The following is a 13,294-nucleotide window of genomic DNA, read 5'->3' as shown; positions in this document are numbered from 1 at the left end:
CACGCAGTTTTGTCCAATTCCAGTTCCTGTAGTACTTCCAGACAGAACATAACCCAGATTTAGAATGAGTGGGACTTAAAAAAAGAATAATAATCCAAAGACTCAGTTTGTGACAGTACTTGCAATATTTGAATTGTGTGCAAATATCATAGTTCCCCTGCCTTTCCATCTCAGGCCAAAATTTTTACCATAAATATATATTTAAATGCTAGATTACATATAATTTTGATAGAAATTATGTAGCAGTCATAGTTGTCATTTTATTTTATTAGTCTAAGGAAATAAACCAGTTCTCCTTGATTTTTGTTTGCAGGCATGTAATTAATGAACTTATTGAAACAGAACGAGCATATGTGGATGAGCTTCTATGTGTTCTTGAAGTAAGTATATTCCTATTTATACATCTAATAGGATCTTATTCGACACTAGAGTGTCTTGACACGTACCAGTTTTGCATTAAACAATCTGACCTCTGATGGCATGTGTAGGGTTTTTTTCTTTCTTCCTCCTCCTCCTCCCTTTTGCTCAGTTTTTTTTGCTTCCAGCTGAGTTGTAGTTATTTTTCATTTCCAAACCCTCATCCCCATTAACCATCTTGAATTTCCATCAAGGTATCAGTTGTCTGCTGAAACCCCAGGTGAAATGTTCATTTAGTTCTTGGGTCTCGCCTGATTTTTTTTTTTTTTTTTTTTTTTAAATCTCTACATCATCTTTGCAGCAGTTGGACCTTCAACTTCTCATCTTTTTTCTTCACTCCCATTCCTTTTTTTAATCCAAATGGCTGAAAACCTGTGCTACTTGTTTTTAGTACCTTTTGCAAGGTCTAATTTAGTCTGACATTTGGCAATTTTCATTTTGTTTCTATATTTCATGATTGTTAAAACTTAGATTTCATTGCTGATCAGTTCTTTTCTCCTTTTAAAAGAATTTCATTGCTGAACAGTTCTTTCTCCTCTTTCCTAAAATCCTGTTTGAGGTTGTTATTAATCCAGTTACCACTGTAGCTCTTTCTTCTGGGTTTTTCCAGATAAAATCTCCAGATAGAGTGTTTACTTTTCATTTAAAGACGTTTTCTTGAAAGAAAATATCTTTTGTGCTCAAGCCTTTGAGCACGTCAGTTGAGTGCTTCATTATTTTCCTTAATTTCTTAGATGTTGCTCTTTTAAATCTTAATTACATACCTATTCTTGTTTATCCTTCCATTTAATGAGAACTGAATCAGCTCATGGTTATCCATGATCCAAGAGTATTTTTGTGACCAGCTCAAGTGATATCCTCACTTGTTCAAAAAAAAAAAAAAAAACGGGGGAGGGGGGAGCTTGGATCTTCTCAATTCAGTGAGTGTTTGGAGGAGAAACCTGTTGGCTATCATATCATGGGATATCCAAATGAGTTCATTATTAGTGATATTTGTTTTCTAATCTATTTTAAATTAAATTCTTCCTTTGTCATCAGTATAATGTACCTCTTCAAGAAGGACTTGTATCATTCTAATTAATTGTCCTGAATCCCTGGCCCAAGTCTTTCAGGAAACAGATGTCTCTTCATCAACACTGTCAGATGCTATGAAGAGGTCCAGGCAGATGAGGACTGGTCTGCTTTATATCGGATCATCCATCTGTACCACTGAAGTGGTTTCAGTCTTATTTCCCAGACCAAATCCAGCCTGTGCTTTCTTTGAAGAAGTAACTTAAATTTGATTATTTCAATTTTGGTCTTTGTCTACCTTGGGGAGATTGCTTTGAAATGGAGAGGAAGGCTTGATTTGTGAGTAGTTTTACACTGATTAATATTGAAGGTGCATTTCTTTGTTGGTTGGCTGCACTATTACCTATTTAAAAGGTAAAAGAGTCCTTGTCTGAATGATGTATTGGCTGTTTCAAGCAGTAGGAGTACTGGTTGTGTTTACAACCCCCCTACATAAGTAAGAAAAGGTGCAGATCAAATTTAGAAGTCTTGAAATTAGGGAACTATCAAATTCATGGCAGACGTGGGGTGCACTGTGGCTCTTTTAATCCTGCAGTTTCCCATGCACCCCCCACACACTCACTCTCTCTCTCTTTCATTGGTGGAGGGGCCCCACTTGCAGCTCACTCCTCATCAGTGGGGAGGCAAAAACTGTGGTTTTTAAACATGGTGCCTTTTTTTGACTCCCATCACTTATTGGATGAGGGGCCCCAAATGGCCCAGCTGTTTGTTTCTGACTGGTGGGGAGGCAAAAATGACACCATGTTTAAAACCATGGTTTTAGCTTCCCTGCTGGTCAGGAGGAAGTGGCAGGGACATCTGTGGCCAGGAAGCGAGTGGGGAGCTAGGGGCAAGGTGCACATGGGGGAACATACAAAATTAAAGGAGCCACCATATATTCTACTTCTGCCATGAATTTATGTCTCTACTTTAAATGTAACTCCATTATGGTGTCCAGAACTTATTGAAGAGAGAAGGTATTGGGACTGCTGTTTTTAAGTGGGCTTCCCAAATATATAAGACCTCTACAAAATGGAATGATTAGTTCTTTGTGTTGCTTGGTCCATGGCTCTAATGTGTCTTATAGGCACTCAGGTTTGAATTAGCATTTTATTCCAGAGGAGAGGGATTTGTCAGCTTCAACAGAAGCTTATTGGAAAGGTCCTCTTGGCAATGTAATGCATTATCAACATAGGCTTTGATGCATTCTTTATTTCCTCCTGTCTCTGGCAGCCATTATCTTTCTACTACTAATGCTTGAGTATCTGTTCTCTCTCTTCATCCAGTGCCAGGTGTTATAAAACCAAGGAGGCCCATGCATGTAATGTGTTCGTGTGGCGGGGGAACAGAGGCTGTCTGGAGTCGTTGTTAATGATTAAGACTAGCATACAATGATGATAGTCCTCCAGATTCTTTACTCTTTGTCCTGTAGGTGGAGCACTGCTATTAGCAAATGGGCCGTGGAATTTTTTGGAGTCTGTGAATTTCTTGCAAAGGAATTGGGAATGTTAATCTTGTTGCCTTGGTCCTGGAAGGTCTCTGACTACTGCCTAAATGCAGTCTGTCCAAAATAGCAATTTGGAATGTCCTCAGTCTTGACATTTAGGACAGAAATCAAGTCCAGGGTGTGAAAGCCATCGGGGAAAGCATGTGAGGATATACGTGTTTAACCTCCTGGGACAAATCTGGGGTACTTTATCACCATTTCCAAGAATGTACGGATAAGCTACTTTTATGAATCCTCTAGTCTTCAAATGAGCCTGAAATCAGATAATTTTTGCTTTGGTTATGACTACTAAATGAATACATTCAGATAGATAGATATATTTACCTGAGGGATGTCTCTTGGAGTGGGTATTTGCAGCAAGATGAATTCAGAGCTGCCTTACGCCTTGTCCTGTTGGGGTCTGAGGAGCAATAGTTTATCCCTAAAACTACAAATTCTGACGAGTTCTTGGTACACAAAAGCCTTGTTTTTTCTATATATAATCTATCTGGAAGTCACTATGTTGGGGCACTGTCCAGTGTTCCCAGGACTGGAGACAAGTGATAGTGATCTAAACCCCATATGTAAATCCTCCCTTCCTAATTTATGCCATGTTCACTGGCCAGAGAATCTGTCCCAGTATGCCTAACTGGGAATGTCTGAATCTGATGCACTTAAACTATTCTGTTCGTGCTACATGCTGAAAATGGGCTCTTCAGCATGACTTTTATTGCCTGCAGTAGTATATAGCTGTAGGTTAGTGTTTAGAGTCAAACTGGTACTATAACTTACCTTTCAGAGTATAACCTGGAATTTTAGCTTTGAAGCTAAGAGCTTAAATGTACAAACATTTTTAAATCACAAATTCTCTGAATTAAATAAGGCAGGAATTAAATTAACATTAGCCTGGGTATTGTGTTTCTATAAACTGCTGCTTGCTTATTTTTCTACAGCATTCAGTATTTTTTTTCAAATTTTCTCTTTAAATGGGTATATGCATCCTGCTTAGATTTCACTTAAGTGGTAGTAAAAAGAGGTGCTTTTAAGGTTCACTATTTTATCATTTATTTTGAAATCTTGCTTTGCTGTTTATAAGCAGCTAACAGGTTGACTTTTGTAAGGGACAGGTGTTGGAACTAAATTAAGCTACTTAATCTTCCTTTTTCTTGTGTCATAGGGGTATGCTGCTGAGATGGACAACCCCTTAATGATGCATCTTATGTCACCAGGACTCCAAAATAAGAAGGATATTTTGTTTGGGAACATGGAGGAAATTTATCACTTTCACAACAGGTTAGGAAGTCATGTTCAATTTAAAAAAAAAAAAAAAGCAGCGTGCTGGTAGGCAAGGCTGAATGTTTTAAACTGCTTATGAAAAACTTTAATACCATGGACAGACTTGCATTTGGATCACTCTGAATCCCAGTGTGTTGCAATTTAGGCTCCATGTGTAACCCCACCCTCTCCCATACAGCACTTCAAAATGTCTGCAAAGACATACAGGCTAGGGACAGAAGTTGCACAGAACCAGAAGTCCAGCACATGTAAACCAGTTTCAAAATGACTGAAACTAGTTTGAGATAAACCTAGTTGAATATAGTATCAGACTTAACTAATTTAGGTCAAACTGTTTTCTGGAACTTGTGTCCCAGATCCCTTCCTGGCTCAAGTTAAATCGCATTCCCCCAGCATCACAGGATGCTTTGCAGCCCTGGGCTGGGCTGCGCAGTCTGCTCAAGCAGAGAAGGGTTGGCCCCACCTTTCTGCTCTCTAGCCAGAGCAGTGAGGGCTAGCTGACAAGGGGAGGGGGTGGAAAACCCAGCTGGGGACACAGCCCATCCATCCGGTGAAGGGGAGAGCAGCTCCTGCCAGAATTTTTCCTGCTGGAGTGGAGGGCACGGGGAACAGCAGGCTCAGGCAGAGGGGGATTAAACCCCACCACCTCCCCTCTCCCACCAGCATGGGACCCCAGCTGGGGTCTGCCCAGCTTTTCTCCCCTGCTTGTGGCTCAAAACAGCCTGGGCCCCCCAGAACCACCCTCCCAGCCAGGGGGCAATCCTGCTGCGCCTTCCCATCCACTGGGGCACGGGTTTCACTTGGAGTAGCCAAGAAGCAAAGGCCAGATCAGGCAGTGGGAGGGAGGGGAGCAAAACTGGCCCCAAACCCAAGTGGGAACATGCACAGAGGGATTGCAGTATTAGCAGCTCCATCCTGGATGTGTGCCCTGCTGTGCAGAGGGACCCAGGCTTCTGGAAAAGGGTCTCATCCCTGCCTTGCTTGGTGATGGTCATTTCAGTCTGGTACCAGTGGAACTCGAGCCACCAGAGCAGCTGGTTGCAGAGGAAGACCTGGACATGGAGTCCCATGACAGAGCCAGCCACACTGAGGGTGCCGGGCCTGTAAAGGCTGGCCACTGGGTAGGTGCCATCTGTATGGCCCATGCCACAAAACTGCGGCTGGTTGCTAGGTAGAAGCAGCAGGGAAGCCACCTGGGGGCAGAATGGAGCTGCAGGGTGCCTGGTACATGGGGCCATGCTGTGATGCCACCACTACCAGGTAGGGGAAGAGCGAGCAGGGTGTGCCTAGCACCTTGGGGTATGGCAGGTAGTAGCGCTCAGGGCTGAAGCCATGCAGCAAGTACCATGCAGAGCAGAGCCCAGAGGGACTGTGGCAGCTGCAGCTCCATCCTGGATGTGAGCCCTGCCAAGCAGAGGGACCTAGACTGCTGGAGGTGGTGCAGGAGGTAGGGAGGGGGCTTGAGTGCATCTGCGCTAGCCTGGGGCAGGGCAGAGCTAAGCCGAGCGTGCAGCTGGGCAGTGCCCAGGTTGACCCCTAGCCCCCTCAGTGGCACCTATGGCATGGGCTCCCCCCAGCAGCATCAGGACAAGAGCACCAAGAAGCCAGGTGACTCAATGCTGGAGGCTGAGCCAGACCGCTCCTTTGTGGGCTCTAAGGCAGATGAGCACAAGGGCTCCCTGGGCAGTGAGGAGGAGCTGGCCATGCCTGCTGCCACTGCACAGTACTTGCTGGATGGCCTCATCCTCAAGTGCTACTATCTACCGTCCCCTGGGCCACCGGGTGCTGAGCTGGGCATACCCTGCTCACTCTTCCCCTACTCAGCCAACACTGTTACAACATGGCCCTGTGTACCAGGTGCTCAGCGCATGGCACTATCCCTATGGCTCTCTGCTGTACCCAAGTGGCTTCCCTGCTGCCACCACCATCTGTCCACCTGCCAACTGGCCACAGTTTGGCAATGCAGGTGGTGCCTACCAGTGCAGTCATGGCAGACCCCCTGGTGGCCAGTGCCTGCAGCAGGCTGAGTGCCCTCGGCATGTCTGGCTCAGCCAGGGGGCTCTGTGCCCAGATCTTCCTCTGCAGCTGACCACTCTGGCTCAAGTTCCACCAGCACCAGACCAAGATGATCAGCACAAAGTAGGGCAGGTAGGATCCCCTTTCCTGCCCCCCAGCCTTGGGTCCCTGTACTCAATGGGGCTCACATCCAGGATGGAGCTGCCACCACTGCCGTGATCCCTCAGTGCTCTACTCTGTGCATGTCGCCACCTGGGCTTGAGGCCAGTTGTGCTCTCCTCCCTCCCCCTGATTTGGCCTTTGTTCCTGAGCTGCCCCAAATGAAACCCCTGCCCCAGTGTCTGGGAAGGCACAGTGGGATCACCTCCTGGCTGGGAGGGGGGCTCTGGGGGGCCCAGGTTGTGCTGAGCCACAAGCAGGGATTAGAAGCTGGGTAGACCCTGGCTGGGGTCCCATGAAAGTGGAAGAAGGGAGGCATGGGTGTTTAATCCCAGTCTCTCCCCACCTTATAAACCTGAGGCACTGCCTGGGCTGCCAGCTGGCCATGCCCCTCACCACTTGGGGACAAGCCTGGCAAGGGCTGCTTCCCCCTCTAGGCATACCCTGGCTGGAGTTCCTGCAGGCCAGGGTGGGGGTTATAACCCCTCCCCAATCATATTCAGCCTGCTGGGGCCTGGCTGCACTTCCTCTTCCAGCCACTGCCAAAGAGAAGGAAGGGCTCATTCCAGTGCCCACCAGCTTCTAGCCTACCACTGGAGGCACATGGCTGTGTTTCCAGAATCGAAAGTGAATGTTTATTCACTTGCTTGTAAATTCAATCTACACAGTTTAAACTAACCTGCAAAGATTGAATCAATTCAGGCTTGGGGTTTTTGAATGTCTGAACTTAACCACAGAGGCACTGGCAAGAATCCCTGCATGCCTCTCGATTGCCAGTGTCCAGAGGTTGTCAGGGACAGCCAAGTGCACAGGACATCCCTTATTGACTGTCCAGCCCCAAAAGTGGAGCTGCTATAATGCCTTACTAAAAGGAAAGAAGCAAAGAGCAAGATTTTTCTTTAAAGGAAGTTAGATATCTCCCTACATTTTAAAATCTTTCCCTAACTTCAAATGAGAAGGAAAACCAGAATTTATATCAACTGCTATAACCATCATATCCCACCTTTTAGTATTCTTATATGCCATATTCTGTGTCAGAGCCTGCTGATTTTTTATTTTTTTTTTGTACTATACTCAGGTAAATTATCCTCTCCCAGAAGTCTGAATTAGTGCCAACTGTTTGGCAGATGCTTCTAGCCAGATTTGGAGCTTAAAAGTGTAAACCTTAAAAGGAAAAATAGAAGTATAATTTCAAAATGTTATGCACAATGAGCAGTTTTATTCATTGTCGGGTATAACTAGACAGCAGGATTTGGCTCAAAACTTTTAAAGGACCATTATCAATTTTTAAGTGACTCACTTTAAAAATTATTTTGAATGTCATGCCCTTGAGCCCACCTTGCATCTTATGTAGTTTTACAATCCTTTTAAAAAATACATTTCTTTAAACATTTTTTCTTTTTGGACAAATGATCCACACAAACAACAAAGAATAGGCCTGTATTGGCCATATAGTGCAAATGGCTTCATACAAAATATTGCCCAATGTACAAAATGTAGATAAACCTAAAGATATATTATTTTTCCTAATTTCTTTGAGATTTTGTAATAGTGATACATCCACCAGAGAAATGCATGTTAAGTTGATGCAAATGGCTTAGCAAAAATATGTTGCTTTTTACATAACAAATATGCATATTTTATATTTACATCTTTATAAAGTGTATTGTTTCCTAAAGTCTAGAAAATGAATGCAAAGTACATGAACACAAAATGTAATTATTTTCATGTAGGCTATTTTATCATATGGTATTCTAAAATCTTTTGTAGAATATTTGTGAGAGAACTGGAAAATTACATAGAATACCCTGAGCTGGTTGGAAGATGTTTTCTGGAAAGGGTATGTATCACAAATATACTGTAACAGAATGTTTTTTGTTACGTGTCCAAAGTGTTTTACTATGTAATGGCAACTGCTTGAACTAGGTGGATTTACAGCTAGCACTCTGATTACAAAACTGGGACATTTTTACACAATAGTTGTCTGCAGTTTCCTTTCCTTTAGTTAGAGTACCAAAGGAATCCAAACAGAAGACATTTTAATTAACTTATTTGCAACTGTCTGAAAAAAATAATTTGCTTGCTGAATTACCTTTGTCTTATCTGTATGCTGAAAAAGAAAGTGTTTTACTAATGTCTCCGTTACAATCACTGATGGTATGTACAAGCATTACATTTAAATCAAAATGTCCAGTCATGCAGTTGTTCACAGGGCTCAAATTGCTTTAAAAAAAAAAAAAAAAAAAAAAGGCACACCTGGTGTAGTTAACTTAAGATCAATAAAAGGTTAACCCAATCTAGCAAATGCCTGTAGACAGCAGGGTTTTCACAGCAAAGCCCTGGAGCTGGGAGAGCCCAGGCACTCACCCCAGGCATGGGGCTGTGCTGTTTGTGTGCCCTCTCCCTGCTGCAATCCTGACCTGGCTATTTTTAGTCCCCAGCTATTGCCACTAAACCCAGAATCCCCCACCTCTTCACCTTAGACCAGCCAGCCCTTCCTCCCACTCCAGGTTACTTATGGGGGGCTGCTTGTGCTGCTTCTAGCAGCAGCTAACACCTGCACGTGATGCTTCAAATTGAGGTTTTGGTGCCTTCAAGTTAGCTGCCTAAACCAATGCAGCAAATGCTTGTATGTACCCATAGATATGTCTTCAGTCACATCAAGCCAATATGTTTGGGTGACTTCAGTCATGTTTTGTAAACTTTTTTAAAAAAATGCTTTAATTTAAGGTGCTCATCTCAACATAATCTTGTCAAAACCTCCAGTCATTGTAATAAGCTAATACTTTTATTTAGACTATTTAAATTGCCATTCACTGTTTGGATAAACATGGGTTGTTGGATAAAATCAAAAGCAATTCATTGTGGTCCTTTTATGTCACATGTCATTCCCGAATGTCGTGGAATTCAGCATTAATTACTACCAACAGGCACAAGTCTATTGTTCTTAAAATGCCTCTACTTAGGCCAAGATTAAAATTGATCCATTGTCTTCTCTCACCATTTATACTTTATCAGATATATCAAGTTTTTGAATACTTTATTTAATGTAAATGAGGACAAATATCCCCTTTTAAAAATGTAAGCGAAAAGTCAAAACGAGTTAGCTGCTCTACTTACTGAACTTGCATTGAAGACTTGAAATGCTCAGTAAAGTGTCATCTATAAACATTTTCAAGGCTGTAGAGCAATTAAAACTGAAATTATTGCAATTATAAATGTGAAATGAAGCAGATGCTCCCATATGAGTGGATTGGCCTCCACAAATATTAATTAATTCTTTAAAAAATAATGGCTAGCCTTTATAATATACAATAATATACAAGTAATGCTTGTATAAAAGCTGACTTATTCCCAATATTAAAGCTTATTTTTTTGTGTTGCTTGCAGGAAGGAAACTGAGCTATGTCAACAGGGAAAATGGGAAGGGTGGCTTAGGAAGGCAAAATTGTAGTCAAGGTGTAGAACTGGCAACTACTGCACAAATGATTGTAAACTTTATTTTGCATAAGATGTTTGAGTATGCCTCATCATGTTCACAACCCATGTTTTGTGGCCTGTGATGAATCTCTAACATGTATATGTGTGATGTTTTTATTTAGCAGGTGAAATTTGCCACCAACTTGGGCAGCATTTGATTTTAGTCCTTAGGCTGTAAGAGGCTAGTAAAATTTTGTCATGGACAAGTCACCAATAGCTTTTAGACCTGAACACAGCTGCAGGCATTAGCATCTGCCACCAAAAGAGCATCCAGCTATTTTATTATATTTCCAGTTTTATGATTTGTGATAGACTATTATGCTGTATAGACTTTTTTCCATTTTACTGATTAGAAGACTTGTAAATGTGAAATAGACATGTTTATAAGATGTTTTACTGTTGCACTGAAGCAAGAATTATTGGGGGGGGGCAGTTATTCTGTAAATACTACAATGCAATGTTCAAATAAACAAGAATATCCATTAAGTGTTTAGAAGGGATATAGGTCAGCTTCCGAGTATGAAGTACCCATCCTCTGATCTTTGTGAGAGAGAGGATATTTTATACCCATAAGCTTGTCTATACCATTCCTAACTCTACAGTTGGTTCAATCAAAGATATCTCGCATACATCCTTGCCTCTTGCTTTTTTCCTGGACCATCAAGGCAACATCACCCCAACCCTACTATTACAGTGACAACGTTTTTGAACAATCAAACTTTGACAGTTAAGACCAGAAAATCTTCATCCTGATTTTCTTTTATTTTTATATGCAGGCCTTAAAAATGTGTCAGATTTTAACTAATATTTCACTCACTTGAATTAACAAGCCTTTTTTCTCACCAAATTCAGATGGAAGATTTCCAGATTTATGAAAAATATTGTCAAAACAAGCCCCGATCTGAAAGTTTGTGGAGGCAGTTTTCAGACTCAGTATTTTTTCAGGTATGCTTTTTTTACAAAAATAAATATTTTAAGGAAATAAACGGACATATTTTTGTGAGCTTGGTAGTTGAAAGGTTTCTAATTATTAATTAATTCTACTTTCATCATAGGAATGTCAAAGAAAACTTGATCACAAACTGAGTTTGGATTCATACTTACTGAAGCCTGTTCAAAGAATAACCAAATATCAGTTACTTCTAAAGGTATGGGTTGCAGAATGGGGTGTTGGTTGTAGCCGTGTTGGTTTAAGGATGTAGGTAAACAAGGTTCTTTGGGTAAATCTGATATCTTTTATTAAAGCAACTAAAATAGTCGGAAAACATCGTCTTTGCAAGCTTTTGGGTATAAACACCCTTCTTCACGCGGAGGGAGCCTTCCCTCTGCCTAAAGAAGGATGTTTGTACCCGAAAGCTTGCAAAGAAGAATTTTTTCCAAATATTTTAGTTGCTTTAATAAAAGATATCATATTTACCCAAAGAACCTTGTCTGTCTGGGTTGCAGAATGATATTAATGTGTGCTTATTGATGCAGTTCTTTTTTAAAAAACAAAACAAAAATTATATTGCATTTTAAATTGTAAATCACATGTCCTATGCTACCTGAATTTAGCCCCTAAAATGCCAGAAGTAAGGATACATACAGACTTCCAACTCCAGGGAGAGCTTATCTTGCCAGCACCTTTTCAGTTCTCTTGTCTCCTTACTTCTAAAAGCTACAAATAAACTGATGTTGCTATATATAGTACCTGTTTAACAATTCTTTTGCCTTTATGCTTTTTCTGTGTAGAGTGAGAGAAGAGGACTAGGAAAACAGAACTGCCAGGAAAACTTCCTGGGAAGGAGTACCAGATGTTAGTACTGTGTGTTAGCTGACAATCATAACGATTTCAGGCACCCGCAAGCATGAATGTAGTTAGCAAATGTCACTGTAGGTAATCAAGTCAATGCTACTTTAGCTCCCCAAGACGGGTGAGGGCTTCAGGAACTATTTTGCCTGAATGAAATACTTTTTAGCTAACTGCACTGCATGTGTTTAGAAAGATGCATGATTTTTTTTTTTAAGCTACAGTATAAACGTGCAAAAGATGTAATAGATCTGATTAATAGGTCACCTCTTGGTCTTGCCTCTTGCATAATTTCTGGACCATCATGGCTGCTACAACACTAACACTATTAAAGATTAAAAAAAAAAAAAAAGCCTAGAAGTACAGTACTAATAAAAAATAGCCAGAGAGCATTGAATAAATAGCTGAATATATTACCCCACATTAGCAGATATTCAAACTGTATTTTCCTTGCATATAACTTATTTGTCTGAGAACTGCTTGACACACAGAAATTGAGTTTCTGAATTAATTTTTTAAAATATATAGTTCAAGTATTTAAAAGTTGCTGTGAATCAAATATACCTGTGACGCACAGCATTAACATTAATGGAGCTACAGCAATTGAATGAATGAATAGAATTGAATGAATATTCCCATTTATGTTAAAATAATGAAAAGAGAAAACAGCATCTAGTGGTTTTGTATCTCTCCAGAAATGTCCTTGAGTTTCTGCAATCCAATCTGCATGGGTGAGTGCCAGTTTCCATAGGACCTCCTTCTGAAGTCAGTGGGACGTCACGTGAGTTCAGAAGTATGCTGGTGCAGATCAGATTGCACACTCAGGGCCATCCAATTGAGAAAATAATCTTAATTTAGAATATAAACTTGTGAGGAAGGAATGTAGTCTTGCGTATTTGGATGGTACTCTGTACAATAGGTACCTCTCACATAAGCTTTCTCTCCATCTCTGGGATCTTAATGTTTCTGTAATTCAAACAATGAAAAGTAACATAACAAGGAAGCAAAAAGAAAAAATTGCAAAAATTCATACAACTTTTTTTTCACTGTTATGATAATATATCTGGATGTATTTAAATCAGCTGGTCCAGACTATCTCCACCCCAGAGTGCTGAGGGAATTAGCTGAGGTCATTGTGGGACCCCTGGCACAGCTTTATGAGCACTCGTGGTGCTCTGGTGTGGTGCCAGAGGACTGGAAGAAGGCCAACATGGTTCCCATTTTCAAAAAAGGGAGGAAGGAGGACCCAGGAAACTATAGGCCAGTCAGTCTTACCTCAATCCCGGGTAAGCTTTTTGAGAGAATTATCCTGGCACATGTCCACGAGGGGCCAGCGGGGGAGGTTATGCTTAGGGGCAACCAACATGGTTTCATTACAGACAGGTCCTGTCAGACCAACCTGGTGGCCTTCTATGACCAGGTGACAAAATCCTTAGATGCAGGAGTAGCAGCAGACATAGTCTTTCTGGACTTTCGGAAGGCCTTAGACACTGTCTCTCACCCCATTCTCATTAAAAAACTGGGGGACTGTGGGATCGACACTGATACAGTCAAATGGGTCACTAACTGGCTGGAGGGCCGCACCCAGAGAGTGGTGCTGG

General features: G+C 41.6%; 1 protein-coding gene across 5 annotated transcripts in view; it reads left to right on the top strand.

Moving 5' to 3' along the window:
* The window catches only part of MCF2L (MCF.2 cell line derived transforming sequence like), a 175,979-nt gene that overhangs the window by 142,285 nt on the left and 20,400 nt on the right, over positions 1-13,294 (top strand). For all 5 annotated transcript variants that reach the window (XM_019529641.1, XM_019529639.1, XM_019529642.1 and 2 more), the window contains exons 16-20: positions 314-380; positions 4,131-4,246; positions 8,195-8,264; positions 10,757-10,849; positions 10,960-11,052. In XM_019529641.1, coding sequence (XP_019385186.1) covers positions 314-380; positions 4,131-4,246; positions 8,195-8,264; positions 10,757-10,849; positions 10,960-11,052 — 439 coding nt within the window. The remainder of the gene's footprint in view (positions 1-313; positions 381-4,130; positions 4,247-8,194; positions 8,265-10,756; positions 10,850-10,959; positions 11,053-13,294) is intronic.

This window comes from Crocodylus porosus, unplaced genomic scaffold (assembly GCF_001723895.1).
Source record: "Crocodylus porosus isolate Cpor-Errol unplaced genomic scaffold, CroPor_comp1, whole genome shotgun sequence".
In the NCBI taxonomy this organism is placed as follows: Eukaryota; Metazoa; Chordata; order Crocodylia; family Crocodylidae; genus Crocodylus; species Crocodylus porosus.
Note: the sequence above shows the minus strand (reverse complement) of the source record. Positions and strands in the feature narration are given on the sequence as shown.